This window comes from Apostichopus japonicus, chromosome 20 (genome assembly GCF_037975245.1).
Source record: "Apostichopus japonicus isolate 1M-3 chromosome 20, ASM3797524v1, whole genome shotgun sequence".
Classification (NCBI taxonomy): Eukaryota; Metazoa; Echinodermata; class Holothuroidea; order Aspidochirotida; family Stichopodidae; genus Apostichopus; species Apostichopus japonicus.
In genome coordinates, this window is record NC_092580.1 from 33407567 (window position 1) to 33428515 (window position 20949).

The 20949-nt window shown below is 36.7% G+C and overlaps 1 protein-coding gene across 4 annotated transcripts in view; it reads right to left on the reverse strand.

Annotated features, from left to right (window-relative positions):
* LOC139962192 (fibrinogen-like protein A) overlaps positions 1 to 20469 on the reverse strand; it is a 73299-nt gene extending 52830 nt beyond the window's left edge. Inside the window, exons 1-5 of one of the 4 annotated variants that reach the window (XM_071962175.1) lie at positions 19993 to 20463; positions 18011 to 18038; positions 16457 to 16626; positions 14974 to 15244; positions 12632 to 14448 (exon numbers count right to left, since the gene is read on the reverse strand). In XM_071962175.1, the coding sequence (XP_071818276.1) occupies positions 14210 to 14448; positions 14974 to 15244; positions 16457 to 16626; positions 18011 to 18038; positions 19993 to 20037 (753 nt within the window). In that variant the 5' untranslated portion in view covers positions 20038 to 20463 and the 3' untranslated portion in view covers positions 12632 to 14209. Of the gene's footprint in view, positions 1 to 12631; positions 14449 to 14973; positions 15245 to 16456; positions 16630 to 18010; positions 18039 to 19992 lie in introns of those variants that run through there. The other 3 variants (XM_071962172.1, XM_071962177.1, XM_071962174.1) reach the window with 3 other exon arrangements.
* Positions 20470 to 20949: the final 480 nt, after the last annotated feature.

Here is a 20949-nt window from a genome sequence, read left to right on the forward strand (position 1 = left end):
TTGTTCCAAGGGATTTGCTCACCAAAGTGTTCCGAAGTAATATAAAAGGTAGCCTTACTCCAAGCCATACAAATTTGTCCAATGAAAGTATTTTTTTAGTACAGGAAATATCTTGGTCATCAAAACTACAATTAAAAAGCAACTCTTGACCTAACGGCGACAGAGAGGAATGAAAAAAAGAGCTTCCGGTACCCTGTGTTGGCATTATTACAATAAAACTTGACCAAAGAGGTTTTAAGAGCATCAACAAAGCTGTGAACATGTATTATTTTTAAACCCCCCTTTTCAATTGGGTTACACATAGTAAGTCTCCTAACTTTGTCAGAATTGACGTTCCAATAATATCAAAAATAGTATTTTAATAAATAATAAATAAATCATTATTAAAATAATAATTAATAAAATCGTTTGGAGGGTTTGGCAGAACCTGAGAAATGAAAACGAGTTGGCTGATTGCAAAAGACTTCACGATTGTGTTTTTACTAATAGGTGTGAGATCACGCCCATTCCAAACTCTAAGCTGGTGTTTCAGCCTATATAAATAGCTTCTGCTCATGGTTTAAGTGAAAGAGATCGTTACCATTGTGAGTGAAGTTGATACCGAGATACCTAATAGGAGCGTTAGTAATCAAAATATTGAATTCACTGACATGAGCTGGATTCTTTAAAATTAAAGGACCCAGGGGAAAAAACTGGGATTTGTTGAAATTAATTTTAAGACTAGATGCTATTCGAAAATTCTCTAAAATCTTCAGCACCTTAACAGTACTGTTGCGGGTACCGTTTAAGAAGAAAGTGGTGTCGTCGGCCTATTGCAGTACTTTGATTTCATGACCAAATATGTTTATTCCTTGATGTTGTTGTCCCAAATAATTTTTCTGGCTAAAATATCTGCACAGATAATAAAGAGGTAAGGGCTAATTGGACAACCTTGCCTTACTCCTCTCTGATTTGGGAAGAAACCTGTGGAATGTCCATTATTGAGAATACAAGAAGAACTACCAGTGTAAAGTGTTTTGACCCACCGGCGAAAACTGTTCTGAAAGTTAACATAAATAAGAGTGTGGTCAATAAAATCCCAATCAATGTAATCGAAAGCTTTCTCAAAACAATAAAGAACAGAAGACCTGGAATGTTATTTGTGGTAGTGTGGTCAATTAAGTCCAGCACAAAACGAATATTTTCCCAAATAAATTTGTTTTGAATAAAACCAGTTTGATTATCGACAACAATATTGTCGGCGACTCGTTTCAACCTGTTAAAGTTTGTTCTTAAGGTCACCACCGAGTTTATCAAAGTCTAGATTAAAAACAAAGTTGAAATCCCAACCCTAAATGATAGTGTTAGTATTGAAAGAATTTAAGTGACGAGAAACATCATTGTAGAAAGTTGGATTATCTTGGTTAGGGCCATAAGTACAGACAATGGTAAAAAGCCGATGATTGTAGCAAAACTCAACAATAATACATCAACCATGCTGGTCAGTATATGCACTTTAACAAGGTCATTAGAAAGATTGGAGTTAAGAAGAATAGCAGCACCGTTACTTTAAACAGAAAAAAAACCATGATTTCCCACCCAATCATTAGTCCAGAAGCGCGCCACCTCATGGGTACTGTGCGTTTCCTGGACCAGAATTATATTTAAGCGGTGGCGATGAAAATATGAAAATTGCTGTCTACGCTTATTACTACTTTGCCTTAAGCCCCTGACATTACAGGAGCAAATCTTAATACCAGCTAGGGCAGTAAAAACTGCATATGCAACGAAATGTGAAATTAATTCTCTGCATCCAATTGTACTTACTACGGAAACCAAAGTTGAGATGGATATAAGGTCCACAAATACACAAACATATAAAAACAAAAAAACAAAAATCCCCCCAAACAGTCAAAGGAGGAGCATCATATCCGGGATCCAATTGGGTAGACAAAAGTCCCGTTGATGGCTTTTTGTAGTGATGTATTCCAATATTGACAGAAAGTTTCTAGACAGCAGGAAAGACAAAATAATTTATGAACAGATTGGAGCCATATTGTAGGGAAAATGGTGTTGCAATTTAGTGACCGTCAGGAAAGACATCATTTAAATTAGTACGGTTTCCCATCGCTTCCTTTCCAGAAGCCTCCAGAAAATCTAAGTTTCACTCCATTGCGATGCAGATCTTGTACTTGAATGAAATGAAAACTTATGTTTTGAAAGTATCATAATTTGGAACGCTTTTGTTAATTCTACACAGGTAAATATAATACTTGGGGTAAAATTTTTTGAGACTGTACCATTTCATTTTGTTCTCATAATCATAACCAAAACACACATGTTCGTACTCGACCGCAACTTTTGAATGAAATATTTCGAGATATATTTTATTCCTAATATCTCAGTCCAACTGCGCTGCAACGCCAGAAAAGGTGGTCTTTAGGGTTTCACTAAACTCGCCACAAAAAGTGCAACTTGGGTTATCAATAACGTTAATTTTACTAAGGAAACTATTTGTAGTAATGATACGATGGATACACTTGTACTAAAAGTTTGTTATTTTAGTATCTTTAATCTTGCTACAAGAAACAAACATCCTACACCAGTTTAAAAGGTGCCTTTAAAATCATTGTCCCATGTTAAACAACCTCGTGGTTGCTCAGTACAACGGCTGTTAAAATTACTATAAGCATGTTGGCAAGTTTTAGTAGTACAACACAATTGCGCTAGCATAACCTGCTGACTAGATGGTTGCCTAAGCAACTGAACACCTAGATCATGGTACCCATGTACGTGAGATAGAATGTATAATCCCATTCAACTTTGTAAAAGCAAAGCTTGGACAATTAAATTTAGCAATAGAAGCATACAAATCCCTGACATGATTTGAATTAAAACACTTCTTGTACCAAACTACTTCATTATTAATCTTGATAAGCTAGTTGTTCCAGATAATCTGATCACCGTAATTCGACACCGGGGTTTCATAAGTAAGATCGCTCCAAGCACAAGAGCAGTTGCTACTAAACTCGTTTTTTGCCTTCCTAGAAATATCATTTCCCTTAAAAATTACAACTAAATAGTAAATCCTTACTAACGTTTTTCAAAAAAAAGTCGAAAAGGACTTTCCAATGGCCAAAAGTGTGATCTGTATATTTTTTAATCCAAGTGATTTTCATACTTTTTATAAAATCGTGCACGTTGATCATATTTAAGCCGCCTTCTTTCTGTGGCTGCATTTAAAATTTTCCGCTTTATGTTATCGCCTTTTCCTCTCCAAATAAAGTTAAACAGTAAACTGTTTAATTCCTTAAAGAAAGAATGTGTTGGGTTAGGCAGAACAGATAAGAGGAAAACAAGTTGTGACAAAGCAAAACTCTTTATGAGAACAATTTTACCATAGGGAGTCAGATCACGAGGAGACCACATATTCAGTACACAATTCTTAAACGTGACCGTTTTGGTAAATAATTTAAGGAGAAAAGGTCACTTCTATTACTAATTGTAGGTCTAATACCGAGAACCTTAATAGGGCCATCTGTAAAGGAATATTATAAGCACTCTGACCATGAACATTCTGATTATGAGCACCGATAGGAAAAATGTTTGACTTTTCGAAAGTGACCTTCAGACCAGGAACTTGTTTAAATTCGGCTAGGATCTCAACAACTCTCTTTAAAGAACAATCGTCATTGTCCAGAAAAATAGTTGTATCATCTGCAAACATAAATATTTTAATGTTAACATTGCCTACTGGAAGTCCAACATAAATAGTTGTATCATTTGCATACATAGACATTTTAATGTTAACATTGCCTACTGGAAGTCCCACATAAATAGTTGTATCATCTGCAAACATAAACACTTTAATGTTAACATTGCCTACTGGAAGTCCCACATAAATAGTTGTATCATCTGCAAACATAAACATTTTAATGTTAACATTGCCTACTGGAAGTCCCACATAAATAGTTGTATGATCTGCAAACATAAACATTTTAATGTTAACATTGCCTACTGGAAGTCCCACATAAATAGTTGTATCATTTGCATACATAGACACTTTAATGTTAACATTACCTACTGGAAGTCCCACATAAATACGGTCAGCACGCAATTTCAAAGCCAAAATTTCTGCACACAACACGAAAAGGTATATGGACTTAAGTTGCAACATTGGCGCATCATACTTTTAACAGGGAAAACCCCAGAGGAGACTCCCATGCTTCAAAACGCAAGCCGTATACAGTTTGCATAAAATGTCTTAACCCAACGGATAATCCCCCAAATTAAAAAGTTGCAGTTATGGTACAAACAAATTCCAATTAACACTGTCAAAGGCTTTTTCAAAGTCAACTAAGAGAATATAAGCAGGTATATATTTATCCTTTGCATACTACATAACATCTAAGATCAGCCGAATATTTTCCCTATACATCGGTTTTTAAGAAAACCATGCAGTTTTATCATGATGGATAACATGCGACAAGACCTCTTTGAGTCTTGCAGAAATACAAGAAGCAGCAATTTTATAATATACGTTTGAAAAGGAGATTGGTCTCCAATTGATAATTTTCTTAATGTCTTTACCATCTTTAGGAAGTAAAGTAATACCAGCTCTACCTTGCTCCGAAGAAAGTTTAATTATCAAATAACCCGAGTTTAAAGACATAACAACGAACGACTTAATTTCTGGCCAAAAATATTTGTAAAATTCAACTGGCAGAAGCCATACTTTTAAGCGCATTCCAATATTCCTCCTCAGTCAAAGCACCTTCACAATTAATTCTTGAATCTTCGTTCAAACCCGGAACATTAAGCGACTCAGTAAAAGTATTATCCAAGCTAGCATTATTACAAGTATCAAACACATTTCGTAAAAAGTATACGCTCAACGTTTAGAACTGCATGGAGATCGGTAAACTCAATCCTATTGTCATCGACTACAATTGTAATTGACTTACGCTCACTATTTCGCTTCTCTAAATTTAAAAAGTACTGTGTATTCCGCTCACTTTTTTCAACCCATCTCGCTCTAGAGCGGATAATACTACCGTCAATTTTGCCCTCGTAAATGTCGTCAAGGCTGCGCTTAGCGTTTGAAATCTGTAGTTTAAGGGACAACGTGGGATTGAAATTTTATCCAGTGTCTAATAAAATAATTACTTTTTGCAGCGTTTTTTCCTTTTTACTTACAAGACGAGATTTTTCTTTAGAGTATTTCATGAACCAGGAACGTATGAGAAATTTTAAAAATTCCCCAAATGTTGTGGATTAGTTACATCTAAATCCCATTCTGCCAAAGCATCAGATACCAACTGACGAATTCCATCTACAAAGTCTGAATCTTTCAACAGGGAAGTGTAATAATAATAATAATAATAATTGTTTTCTTTTTCCTCCATATGTATTCGCGATCACTCAGCATTGTACACATTAAAATTCTACATTTCTAAAACAAAAATTGTGTCTGGATCTGTTACATATTCAAGCATCTGCAGTTAATATCAGTTGATATAAGTAGACAGCAAAAGAAACCATTTGTTGAAAAAGAAACCAAGTTGTCATATGCAGTTTGTTGCCAAGATTTGACAGCAAGGTTCTGTCAGAAAAGATTGTAACTTTGAATGGTTTATTGTATAGTTTGTGTGCCGACTTCGGCTTCACATTTGTTGACATGTGGTCATCTTTCCAGGGTAGAAGGGATCTGTTCGCCAGGGATGGTTTGCACTTAGCTAATACTGGGGCCTCGTTGTTTGGTAGGATGGTGAATTACTCTGTTGAACAGCTATGTTTAAACTAAATTGGGGGGCGATGAAGTCAGGAATTAGTTTGGATAAGGATTATGTTCCTAGTGGAGGCGATTATAGGCGTTTTGAGAGCAAAATAAGTGATAGTCATAGTTCTAACTTTAGGAGGCATGCTAAGGTACATAGTTTCAGGGATAGGCTGAAGATTGTCTTTACCAATGCTAGAAGTATTCGTAAAAATTTTGCTGAATTTACTGTGCTTCTCGAGGATCTGAAACCGGATGTGTTTGGTATCACCGAGTCTTGGTTAAGGGAGGACATTGATAGTGCTGAGGTTTCTCACCCGGGGTATGTTGTGTATCGTCAGGACAGAAGGGATACTCATAATGGGGTTGGTGGGGGAGTTTTACTGTATGTTAGGGATGACATTGTAAGTGTTGAGAAATCTCAGTTGCAAGGGTCTTTTGTTAATTCTGTCTGGTGCGAGTTGTCCACAAACAACTCCAAGAGGTCCAGGGACGTTATCACTGTAGGTGTTGTTTACCGCTCTCCTAACAGCAGCGATGATAATGATGTCGTGCTGTTTGATTCAATTAGAAAGGCTGCTAAAGGTGATGTTGTTATAATGGGCGACTTTAATTTTCCTGACATTAATTGGATAGATGGTTCTAGTAGTAGGAAAGGTAGTAATTTTCTAGATGTTGTGCAAGATTGCTTTTTACATCAACATGTTACTTTCCCTACTAGGGGGGATAACATCCTGGATCTTGTTTTGAGTTCTAATCCAAGCAATGTTGTTGATTTGACCGGTCTAGGAAAACTAGGAACTAGTGATCATGATATACTAGCTTTTGATGTTGTTTGTAAGGTCGTAAGTTCTATTAGCAAGGAAAAAGTCCCTGATTTTTCGAGATCAGATACAGAGGCAATTGAAACTTTACTAAAGGGTACAGATTGGATTAATTTGTTTAGTGATATGAGTGCTTCTCAGTCTTGGATTTGTTTTGCTGATAAATTAAAGGTCATTATGGAAAATCATGTTCCGTGGAAGAATCGTCGTCGTAAAAGCAGTATGCCTCACTGGATGAATAAGAAAGTTAGATGTGCAATTAGGCAAAAACGTAGAATGTGGAAGTTGTTTAGGAGGACTAAATCTGAATCTCTTTTGGCCAAGTTTAAAATTCATCAGCTGAAAGTAGAATGCTTAGTCTCTGATGCAAAATTGAATTTCGAAAAAAGCATCGCCCTAAAAATTAAGGATAACCCAAAGGCCTTCTTTTCTTATGTCAGGTCTAAGCAGAAAGTTAAAGATGCAATTGTTTCCCTTAGGGCACCACAGGCTGATAAGATAGTTACTGATAGTCAGGATCTTGCAGATCTTTTGAACGACTATTTTGTGTCGGTTTTCACAAGGGAAGATACGAGTAGTATTCCAGATTTTCAGGGGGGCAGTGATAGGCCTAAACTGGATACGGTCTTATTTTCGGATGACGTTGTCTTAAAGGAGCTGCTTCGTCTAAATGTTTCTAAAGCTTCTGGACCGGATGCAATCCATCCGTATTTGTTGAAGACTTTTGCACACTATTTCTGCGTTCCACTCTCGTTGATTTTTAGTAAATTTATGAATGAAGGTTATGTTCCTAGGGACTGGAGATGTGCTAATATTACCCCAATTTTCAAGAAGGGTGATAAGACTAAGCCCTGTAATTATAGGCCCGTTAGTCTCACTAGTGTAGTTTGTAAGGTCATGGAGTCTATTGTTAAAAAGTCTTTGGTCTGTCACTTCAGCAGTCAGTCTTTGATCAGAGAGTCTCAGCATGGCTTTTGTCAAAAAAGGTCTTGTCTCACTAATATCCTTGAGTTTATGGAAGATGTAACAAGCTCACTAAATAGGCAGATGTCTGTAGATGTTGTGTTCCTGGATTTCCAGAAGGCCTTTGATAAAGTTCCCCACCAGCGTCTTTTACTTAGGCTGAAGAGCATGGGTGTCATAGGGAATTTACTGTCTTGGATCGGGAATTGGCTTGGTAATAGGGAACAGAGGGTGGTAATTAATGGCTGTGCTTCTTCTTGGCAGAACGTTACTAGTGGGGTTCCACAAGGGTCTGTATTAGGTCCCCTGTTGTTTGTTGCCTATATAAATGACATCGACGGAGATATTTTGTGTACAGCTAAGAAGTTTGCTGATGACACCAAATTGTATTCTGAGGTCTCTTCCAAAAGCGATTCTGAGAAATTTCAAGCGGATTTAGATAAGATTTTTTCCTGGTCTCAGGGGTGGCAAATGCTTTTTAATATTGATAAATGTAAGGTAATGCACATTGGTAGTAGTAACCAAAAGTTTACATACAATCTAAATGGTGTGGAGTTACAGGAGGTCTCTGTTGAAAGAGACCTAGGTATCTACATTGACTCGTCTCTGCAACCTTCCAAACATTGTCTTGAAGCTGCTAAAAGAGGTAATAGGGTTTTAGGTATGATCAAGAGGAACTTCAGTTTTCTGAAAGAGGACATCGTAGTTAGGCTTTATAAGCAGTTGGTTAGGCCTCATCTGGAGTATGCTGTGCAGGCTTGGAACCCTTATTTTGCTAAGGATAAGGAAGTACTTGAAAAGGTCCAGAGGAGGGCTACTAGGATGATTAGTTCCTTAAAGAGGGTTCCTTATTATAGGCGGTTACAACTGTTGAATCTCACCACACTGGAGCTTAGGAGGTTACGTGGGGACTTGATCCAGGTTTTCAAGATTGTGTATGGTTTCGACAATTTATCCTTTACCGACTTTTTCATGTTTGCAAACAGTAGTTGTACTAGAGGTCATTGTCTTAAAATTCAAAAGTCGCATAGTAGGATTAATATTCGGCATAACTTTTTTTCTAATAGGGTTGTGAATGAGTGGAATAGTTTGCCTGAGAAAGTTGTACTTGCAAGTAGTGTCAATGGGTTTAAGAATGCTTTGGACAAGCACTTTAAGCATTGTAATCGGGTCTGAGTGTTTGTGTCTTCAGTTTTTTTCCCTCTCTTGATAGGGTCCTTGATGGGGACTTAAGTGTCCCTCCTGATCCTTTTTTCTACTAAACTAAACTAAACTATTTGCAACACACAGCTAAATGAGAAACATCACAAGTTTGGACAAAATGAAAAGGCATTTATAGGCTCCGGAAAATTCACTTTATTTTTCCGGGGTGCCTTCGCTTAAAATAATTTAAACTTTCAACGCTCAAAGCAAATTTAAATTTTTAAAAGAAGTCATCGATATTTGGATCGGTGTTACTTGTCTTGCATACGAAAATATAATACGTCATGTGGAAAACTTAAAAAGTTGTAAGGGTGACAGTAAACGTTGCCAAAACCGAAAAAGATATATTTTTTGGAGGAAAAAAATTGCTTATTTACGAAAGGACATTAAGGATATCATTTTCAGTTACGTAGCAGTCCCAAAAAAAGTGCTCGACTCCTTGTCAATTTTGCAAAAGGGACACAGTAGAGATTCTGATTTCCCCATCAAAAACAATAATTTATTGGTACCAAAAATCCTGTGTAGAAATCTGAACTGAAAGAATTGAAGCTTGGCCTCAGAAAGAGTGCTCCAAGGAATACTAAAAATGCGACGCCAGTCGTGCTCGGTAATGTCAAATAAAGTATTTTGCCACATGCCACTTGTGAATGGCCAATTTGCCACGTTGGCCACTTTGGCCCCTTTTTAGCCACTTTGCCATTTTGCCACTGGTGAATGGCAGTAGGTGCCCTAGAGATTCTTTTGAGATAGAGTGGGTAGCAGAATTGAGAGGCTGAATAAGATGAAAACACCTTTCAAACAATTCAGAAGATGGATTTGAAAAGTTAACATTACTACAACCAGCCCTCCTCCTTTCAATTGGAATGGCATTAATTATGCCCCAATAAGTTGTAAACAGGAAAGCACGCAGCAGGTATTTATTTGCAAAAGCCTTAAAAACAGAGGAGCTCCGTTCTCGTCGAAAAGATCGCCCACAAATAAAATGCCCCTTTTATACAAAATATTGTTAAAAACTACATTACCATTAATGCGTAAGTGAGAGTTATTCCACAAATATTTACCTCCGAAAGAGTCCGTGGGTGGCATATAAGTGATGTCACACCATGCCTCACATATTTGTTTTATAAAACCGTTGCAAATGTTTTTTTGACATCAGATTTCGTACAATTGCATTTAAAAAACATTGTTTTACCAAAAGATAATAAGTAGAGATCAAAGAAAATTATCCACGGTCCATGCATATGGATGGGAGGAGTCAAGAAGGCGGGAGGAGTCAAGAAAAGACAGAAACGTTGCAAGGGTAAACCATTTTTACCATCTATCATCATGGGGAATGTTCGATCGCTAAACAATAAATCGACGAACTACAGGCCAATGCACGTTACTTCCAGGAATTCAGAGATATCAGTCTCATGTCATTTACTGAGACATGGCTTAACGATAACATTACAGACGAATCCATGTACATAGATGGATTCAAACTACTGAGGGGTGATCGTAATCTGGACTTGGCCGCGAAACAAAAAGGAGGAGGGGTATGTCTTTATGTTAACAATCGTTGGTGCCATCCTAACAATGCAATTTTAAAGGGCCACTTTTGCTCCCCAAATATCGAGATTCTGACTGTTGGCCTTAGACCGTACTATATACCCCGGGAATTTTCACATGTCATTCATCTAACTGTTTATATCCCCAATCGGAATGTTGCCAGAGAGGCTGCAAAGGATCTAAGCACGGTCATACAGGACTTGGGGATTGCCCACCCCTATGCATTTATCGTCATTGATGGGGATTTTAATCATACCAACTTGAAGAAAACCGGCGTACATTACTATCAACATGTGAACTGCCCCACTCGTGAAGAGGCTACCCTGGATCTGTGCTATTCGAACGTTAAAGACGCTTACAATGCAGTATCGATCTCCCCTCTTGGAGAATCGGATCATAACCTGGTAATCCTTTATCCCCGATATCGACCAATCGTCCTAAGGCAGAAGCCCGCTGTGATTACAGTCCAACAGTGGAGCCAGGAGTCACTCGACCAGCTACAATCGACCCTGGATACGACAGATTGGGACATGTTTATCCGTTCATCAAGTGACATCGATGAACTAACAGATGCGATTACCGGGTACGTGAACTTCTGCGTAGACTGCTCGGTCCCTACAAAGCAAGTGAAGGTGTATCCAAACAATAAACCGTGGATTACAAGCACAGTCAAATCAGTGATCAACAGGAAGAAAGGCATCTTTGGCAGAGGGGACAGAGCTGAACTGAAAAGACTGTATTAGAAAGGAGAAAGCTATTTACAAGCGTAAGATTGAAAACCGATTTACTGATAATAATATGAAAGAAGTCTGGGAGGGAATCCGTTTGATGAGTGGGTACATGGTTAACAATCATAAATCATATTTGCCTGATACCTTTATTGATTACGCTAACGCATTGAATGATTTTTACAACAGATTTGATTGTCATGACTTTTCTACACAGGCTGATCTTCTCAGAGAGTCATTAGACGACTGTGCTGGGGGAAAACCCTTTTTATGTGTAACCAGGGGCGAAGTTTATCGGGAATTTTCTCGTTTAAATGCATTTAAAGCTGCCGGCCCAGATCAACTGAAACCACGGGTATTGAAAACCTGTGCCAATCAACTTGCCGACATTTTTAATAATTTAATTTAATTTTTAAATACCCGTATCATGGAAACGCTCTTGTATTATTCCAGTAGCCAAAAAGGCTGTCATATCCTGCATGAATGACCTTCGGCCTGTGGCCCTTACTTCTGTCCTGATGAAGTCGTGTGAACGAATTGTACTGCGGCACATAAAGCCGTTAGTCGATGACTACCTCGACCCTCAACAATATGCTTATAGGGCCCATCGCAATACAGAGGACGCGGTCTTAAATTGCTTGGAGAAATTGTATTCCCACCTTGAACATTCTAAATCAGGTCATTCTGCCAGAATTATGTTCTTTGATTTTTCATCTGCGTTTAACACAATTCAACCTCATGTTTTGGCCGGCAAGATGTTAAATATGAATATTTCATATGATCTCATTTTTTGGATACTCAACTACCTTACTAATCGTTCTCAATATGTTCACATTAGCTCATCCAACTGTATGTCAGATGTCCAATACTCAAATACTGGTGCTCCACAAGGAACCGTTCTAGCCCCATTTTTATTCACTCTGTACACGTCGGATGTGAGATCCTCGTCTGACAGTTGCCATTTAATTAAATTTGCAGATGATACAGCCTTAGTCGGTTTGATTAAAAAGGATGATGAGAGGGAATATCTGGAAGAAATTAATCGTCGGTTATTGTGATAAGAACTTCCTGGAGCTTAATGTTAAAAAAACAAAGGAAATGAATATTGATTTTAGAAGGGTCAAGGGTCAACCGAGAGAGGTTGTGATTAAAGAAAATCCCGTAGAACAAGTCTCATCCTATAAATATCTTGGTGTTGTTATTGATGATCAACTGGCGTGGCATGAGCATATTGATTATTTGGTAAAGAGAGTAAACCCTAGACTATACTGTCTCCGTAGAATGAGCAAATTTAACATTGACAGTCGTATCCTCACTATATTTTATAACTCAGTCATTTGTAGCGTGTTGAGATATTGTATGACATGCTGGGGTGGTAATGTGACTGCTTATGATAAGAGTCGCATTGATTCTGTTATCAGACAGGCTAATCGTATTCTGGGTGGGGACCAGCTCACAATGGAGTGTATGTATCATAATGTTATAGAGTCTAAGCTCGACGCCATCCTTGCCGACGAGAATCACCCATTGTTTCTAAATCTCAGCAGTGCAATAATATCTCGCAGTGGGCGGATGAGGCTTCCGAGTGCAATAACAAATCGACACAAATCTTCCTTTATCCTTCAGTGCATTAAGCTCTTTAATTTTCGTTTCAATCGTTAGTTGCCTGTTTTATCTTCCCGTTCTTGCCATCTATACGGGTGTTACATTTGTTTTATCATCACGCCTTTAAACTTTTATACTTTAATTTTCTGATACTCTCATGTTTGCCATTCTTGTGTCTTTTTACTCTTTATCATCTTGTATTTGTCTTATATGTACATATCTATTCGGGTGTTACATTTGTTTTATCATCACGCCTTTAAACTTTTATACTTTAATTCTCTGATACTCTCATGTTTGTCATTCTTATATCTTCTTACTCTTTATCATCTTGTATTTGTCTTATATGTACATATGCGAGCTTGTATTTTCCCTTTTGGGATGAAATAAAGTTTTACTTACTTACTTACTTATATCATTTGTATAACGGCGAATCCAGGTACACTTCAAACTTTTAACAAAACTCTCAATGTATTTAAATCCCCCTCACCTAAACAATTTATTATCGATGAACGTTTAACTTTGGATTGCCATGCCAGACAAAATCAAAACTGATAATCTTCAACTTCTTTAATGAAGCCTTTTTTGGCGGATTTGGAAGAATTAGAAACACATATACTAGCAGAGAAAGCGCGAGGCTTTTAATAATTGTATTACTTCCCACTGGGGTTAAATACATATATATTTTCATCTTTTATTCATTATTTATTTTTTAATTAGAGTTGCTCACCACATTTCGTTTAATAATCTCGGCCATTTTGAAGTAGATACGGTTTTAGACCTCGTCACACGACTGAGATATATACATTTACTCTATAGTGTATACATATCCGAATCACATGTATACTGTTTGCTTACTGTGTTGACTAATTCTATACGAACATTGCAGAATACGGGCTTGTTGTTGTTGGAATTGTGAGTCAACATGCTGACTCATGAATTCTGTTACCGTAATTGTAAATCAACCAGTCAGAGACGTTAAAAATTGCTTCCACGCATCAATAAATCAGAAAATACTTTTCTGTATGAATTTGTAAAATACTTTGACGTGTACTATTGACTTCTTTGGTATATGCCTTTGTAGTTTAAGCCCAGTTACAGTCACGTGACATGCTATTAATCATGAAATATACTTATAAGCTGAAAAATAATAATAGCCACTCCTTAATACTGTCTCATGACCCGCCCACTCTTTCGCCCGGCCACCCTCTCACCACCCACAAATTTGAATTGTTGAAAAATAAATTGACCACTCGACATTAATGACACAAATAACACAAATAAGAGTAATATTAAAACATAGTGCTAGCTTTGACTTTTTCTCTCTGTTATTTCCTGCATAACAAATGAGGAAGTTTTAAGTTAGTATAAACAAACATGTTATTCCAACAGTTCCAAGCAGTGTCACCTCATAAACTCTCCAATAACTGACAAGGAACTACTTTCCAACTTAATGGAACGGCTGGGACAACGCTAGCTAGAAAGCACGATTATAAAACAAAGGAATTGCAAGAAGGGTGATGCCTCGTCTTTATAAACGTATTGCTCTTACAGATATAAAAGATTATTGATTACTGAATCAATTCTTATCTTTCAGTTGGTCTTATTTTCATTTCTGTGAATCTCAAGTTGTTATCTTGACCCTCCATTTGGCGGTTCCTTAGATTGATGGAGTGATACTCTGCGTTAAGGTTGGTATCGTCGCACCCGTTATACCACCAACCAGCTCGCAAAGTCTCCGTGCAGTTACCATCCTGTATATCGACGTTGTTGTTATCGAATGTTGAAAATTTCATTCCAAGATGAATTCTCATAAAATCGTCATCTACGCAAAAAATAAAAAACAGAAGCAAAATACATTAAAAAAATCAAATAAATAAACAAACAAATTATAACAGGAATGTAAATTAAGTGATCGCCTTTGAATAATTGACTGCACTGTTTTAAGTTATAGTTCAGGTCACTGTAACTTTCAATTTGAAATAAATAAATATATATAAATAGTAAAATTAGGAATCAATAAAAAATATAGATAAAAAAAATTGTAGAAAAAATAATATTTGAATAAAATACGTGAAAGAATGAAAGATTGAGATAGTAAAAATAGCGTTCCAAGACTCCTGATTGGACAAAACAAAATAGATCTCCATGGTAACTGAGTATTTTATTTTTCAGATATTATTAGACTTGTATTTTAGTACATCGTTTTGTCACACTTTTTTCGCCAAGGAGCAATCAAACTATTATCAGTACTCGTTCTGTTAATTTGATTGAAAGTTACCAAATGTATTTAACTGATTTACATGGTTTGGTCAGAAATGGGGGCAAAATAATCAAATTCTGTACTTACTGAAATCAGTGTTCCCTGTAAAATTTCCCAAACGAGTTAGTTGGTACTTTCCCCATTCGTCACTGGTACTGAAATCATCATACGAAAGAAACATCTCGTGGTTGGTAGAATTTTTGATGTCTATGCGAAGTGTATATCGCTTCTGGTTTGTCAAATAAGACAATTTCTCATTGCCGATCCAAAATTCTCGATTCAAGAAACCAAACCCATCTCTGTAGTCTTCCCAATTCCTTGTGAAGTTGACAGAACCGTCTAGGCGTCTTTGAATAACCTTTATGTGGTCGTAAAACAGATAAAAAAGGTAAAGGTCTAAGTAAAACATATAGGTTAAGCATACTAATACACATCAACAAGTTGGCGGCTAAGGCCTTTACTGGTGGATATGTTCGCCATGTTGATATGTTTAGTAATTGTATTTTACTTCCTTTTTATTTATTTATGTATAACGTACTTCATGTCTAGAATGGTCTTGTATATTAGATCGAAGCAGTGGCGTCGCCAAGGGGTGGCCTGGGAAGCGGGCACGTGCCCTCCCAACAAAAAATCGCCCCCCCCCCCCCACATGCGATTTGAAGTGTAAAGAAATACTTACAAAGGACGAAACCTATTATGTTCCTCAGTAAAACTTCTTTCCACCGACCATCACAATAACCACTTATTTTCTCACAAACAAGGTCACAGAGGCACCGGCGTGAACCGCTAGTGTTTAAATTTAACTACCACCATGCATGAATTTAAATTTAAATGTTCAACACTCTTCTTCACGTTGTAAACTTTCCCAAACCCTCTTGAGATGGAGGGGGCTGAAGTATGCTTACGCCCAAACTATTCAAGCGGAAAACATATGTTTGTTCTCTCATAATGGATGATCACCAGATAGCACCAAATTGCATCCTTTGACCTTTAATCAATTAAAAACATTATCAAAGAAAAAGGATTAATTTCCATTTTTTATAACTATTCTATCCGCCTCAATTAAAAACATAAATATCGGACAGACTATGCCTGAAAATTCTTGAACATAAAGTTACGTCAAATTGCAAAATATTGCACCAGATTGCATCTAAGAACCCTCAATTAATCAAAAATTTCTCAAACAGGAGGGGGACACCTCTCCACTTTGGAAAATTTTTAGTTTTGAAACGTCCTTAGATGCAATCTGGTGCATATTTTAAGTCAAATTTGGCACGGAAGAAGCTCCCGTTCTCCTTTTCTCTATTCAGCTTTCCTTCTTTCTTCCCCTTCCGCTCTCTTCACCTTTTCTCCTTTTGCCGACAGACCCAAAATTTGCCGACAGCGACCAAATTATTGGGGGGTGTGACACCCACCACCCCCCCCCCCCCCCGCTCGCTACGCCCCTGGATGAATTGTTTCTGTTGTGATGATATCCAGGGTATTAAATGGGTTTGTAAATTTGCGGAAATCAACTCAAGGAAGCGAAACAAAGTTATGTTAAACAGTGATATAGCCTTATATTTCTTACGGTCCATCCTCCTCCGTCAATCTCTTGGTCACAGGAGGCTTGGAATGGTTTTGAGGACCCTTCTGGTAAGATGTAATATTTCCTAATACGATTGGCTGTGCCAGAGCACGTGATCTGTGCCTCACTGCAGTCCCTCGGATATCCGTCATTGTTAAATAATGAAGAGGAACCTTCTGAAAAGAAAAATGTAAAAATATGCCAATCATTTCTTGAACCAACTGGGGTGTGTTTCATTTGCAATTGCAACCACAAGATTCACTCAACGATTGGTTGTATAGTCTGAGTTTAATTGGGTCCGGTCTGTCTGTATGTCTGTCTGTCTGTCTATCTGTATGTCTGTCTGTTTAGTTAAGACGACAAGGGCCCTTCTGAATGTCAGGAAACCTATTGACTAAACAGCGTACATTTCACGTCGGCATAAAGAACTATTATAAATGAACGCATATTTTATTCACATCACAAAAGGTGATATTAATCATATTTAGCCATAACGCTGAATAACAGCTCCGTCCTTATGCTTAGATGCAAATGATGATTTCTTTCAAGATATATCCATACTACTGAGATATATATAGACACCATCATGGAACCCTAAAGCAACTAGCCAGTAAATATATGTATGAAAAACACATAAAATTGTGTCAACCGGCGAAGAAGTTAAACTCTCTTTTCTACTGTTTTGCTTTAACGGGGATAGAGATAATCTTTATCACTACCTGTATAAATAAACATTACTACATGCTTCTAAAAAAAGAAAAACTTATATTCTCTATATAATAATATGTAAAGATGAATACGTCTATGTGTACAGTTAGTTACAGAGCATTAAACTTAGTTATACGGTGTTTGCTCTCGCATTTAAAAAATTATCCTAGTATGCCAATTTTAACTTGTTGAAATTAATTTATTATATTTAATCCGTTTACTCCGTTTACTCCGTTTACTCCGGAAGAGAAAAGAATATATCTACAAATAAGGCTAAAATGTGTTTTGATGAAATTATGTACCGTATGCAGAGCGAACTTGACAGCTAATATAGCGTTCCAAATGAATATATCCAGTTTCAAGGATAATTCGACACAAAGATTATATAAAAGGGCAGTAGAGCCTTTGAAGAACATATGCCTTGATGAAATCAAAGTCCACCCACTGTGATCCACTTACTGCAGTATCACGGAGGGTTTAGTCAGTCAAAATTGGTTCCAGTCAAATAACCATATATATATATCTCAAAATATTGAGCTGCATGGGGCTTTCAACTAACAGCGTGAAATACGTTTCTCTTTAAGATATTTATATGTGTTACATTTTTGTCTCCAGCAAAAATATATATTAAGCGTGATAACAAACCATAACGAAGGATTTTTTATAATATCAAAATAAGATGGTTTCAATGCATTCATACAGTTTTTTGAAGAGCAAAATGTCGTTTGATTTGCATTATTAATTATTGACAATTTCATTGAAAGTATAAAACTGCATGAAACACCCGTTAATCATTACATGGGATTCTCAATGCAGTGTTGTACTTCCTATAGGCTAAAGTCCACTTACCAACACGCTCAGCAGCGCCGTATCTAGTCTGTGAAGAAATCATATAAAAAAGCATGATTACACTTCCAAAACCTTTGATATCTTAACAGTAGAAAATGTATGACGATAGTGCATTATGCATCATAATTACCTCTCCTCCCCTAACAAAAATATGACAATGTCTTATAAAGGTCAGTTATTTTGCAACCTCAACAAAAATGAAATTTCTTTGCTGTGTCATTGTGCATTTGGGTTTGTATAGTAATAAGAAATGTATACTTATGTAACAACACTGTTCAGTTACTGGGATTCAGACGTGTACTACATACGGCATGCACGGGTAGAAAAATGTTAAAACTGCCGCCATGCATGTGTCAATCGCCAAAGACAAACATTCTTTGGGGAAATTTGTGCTGCTTTTACTGACTTTTAATTTTGGAATAACATTTAATACAAAAAAGAGCAATATTTTGCAGAAAAGCTAAAATGTGGAACCAAAACTTAAAAAATATCATAAATGCAATAATAAAAACTATGGTTATCATAAAATGATAAGAAACTAGAAATACGATGGAGTTGATGATAATAAGATAATTTGATCCTTGGTTCATTGTAAGATTGGGGGGGGGGGTCTGTTGATATTATCTTGTATCAACCTGACGCATTTGTGTATTTTAGCAATATAAATCAATGTTTTTTAAGGTTTTGTACGATTCATTACAAATCATTTGGCTAAAAGATTAAAATTAAATTAAGTGACTGATTGGCAGTAAAACAACCAATGTTTGGTTTTTGCAGAGCTTTCGAGCAAAACCAGCTCTTCTTCAGTGCATAATCACTAAAAGTGACAAGGAGTAGCAGGAATTGAAACTATTATATAGAGAAGAGTGTCGGCATGGCAGTGAAGTCTATGCGACTTACTGATTTATGCTGGATTAGCAGAAGTTTGGAAATCTGATTATTTTATATCCGTGTCGGATTAATTTGATCCCATTGTAACTCCAAAGGAATTGTTCAGACTTATCTGGGACGGCAGGTCTTTTCCGATCTAGAAACCGAATCCGGGTGCCGCGGTTTCTAGGTTTAGTTCCCATAAATGTTCTTTTCCTTTGATTTGTCTCCAAGAATCGTTTTTGGTCAATGGCGATAAACACGCAAATTCTCAATTGAATGATTTGGGAGATTGAAGTGATTTGCAACAGGTTGGTTGATCTTTTTTTGTTTTGATCGCCGATCTATGTTGAGTCAATCTCATTTTTAGAGTGTTTTCAACTCTACAACGTATTGTAAGTTCCAAATATTGCAGTAGATGAGGTAAATGACATTTTTTAGAGAGGCAGTTTATTTTCGTGTGTGTAGTTTGGTTGCTCTGAAAGTCCCCAGTAGAATCGACAAGTAAGCACGTCTTGCAGCTTTGTGTGCAAGGCATTTTCAATAGAACCCGAAAATACTCTGTTGAGACGGTGTTGTGACAGGTCTATGGGGCGAGAATCAAAATCGACTTCAGAGAAGCAGTATTTCACGTCTAGAATTGTCAATTTTTTCTTTGGGGAGGGAGGGGGTACCCCTTACACAGGAGTCGGCTTCAACGATCCGATCCACTCTTTTTTAAAATTCTGAATACGACTGATTAAATTTAATGTAATGAAGCCAATAAACTTAACGACACCAGGAAGGATCATTTTCCAATCTTACCAACTGTTGCATCTCTCTGTATATTTACTATAAATCCACCTTTTGCAAAAATACTATCGACTTAGCTCTCTATACTCTGTCACCTTTCAAACTTTTTAACACAGAAAAGAGAAAACATAGACGGAGATAAAGAGATCGATTTTATAATTCAGTAGAATGATGTAATAGATTAATTATGTAATAGATCTAATTATCTTACGTTGAATCCTATCGATTTGGACTGACTGTTTAACTTTCTTTTTCTTTTTTCTTTTTTAAATTGATAATCTACCATTCGGAAGATGGAAAAACAGAAAGAATTAACTTACCAATTCTTGAAATATGAAGATAGTTAAGCTGAAAACGACGATCATTGTATTTTTTTTTGCCTGTCAGAGAAAATTTGACGATATATTGACGATGAAAAATACGCTCGGATCGGTCCAGAATGGATATTTTACTTGAATAAACAGATCAATTTCAGTCAGAGATGATCCGAAAAAAGTAGAATATGGTGCTGGATGTTAATTATGGTATTTCCAGAGACTCACAGACAACGAGTATAGATAGTCACGTTATGTAGAAAGTATGAAATAATGTGAGATATTTCCTGAGTTGATAAACTTAAGTATCCCTTTTTCTATTTTTAAAGCGTTTTTCTATTTCCTTCCTTTAAATGCCAAATTAATCTTGTTTCATTTCATTTCATCTTTACAGAACCGATTAAAATGAAAGTTGAAATTATAGTGATATCATCATGATGCATAACCTTATAAGCAACTTGTACGTCAATCGGAAAAAAATAACTGATTTACTGTCACGTAACAACTTTTCATTTTGATAAATTCTTAGAAGAAATATCAAGTTTATGTCAGGTGTTTTTCTGGCATTTGGGCATTCCCGACACGAACGTCATTTCTCATTATTCTAAGTATTTTGTGGCGATGGATGGTGACTATAACCAACCTCAATTTCGATTTGACTGGTTTCGGGCGGGGCTATATGAGGAGAGGAAGGGTGCACACACATAAAACGCAAATTTATCTAAGAGGTAGGAGCATAGGCGTAGGAGCCCAATTTGATTGGAAGGGGGGGGGGGCTGTAACGACTTGCCCGAAAAATATAACCACATTTTTTCCCGCGCGCTTTCAACATGTGTGCATAGCACATAGGCATGCATCGGTTATTACAACTCATGCCAATAACATACAATCATTTGCCGTGTTATTACCCTTCCATATTGGTTATAATTATTGGGGAAGTCGTTACAATAATAATGATAATAA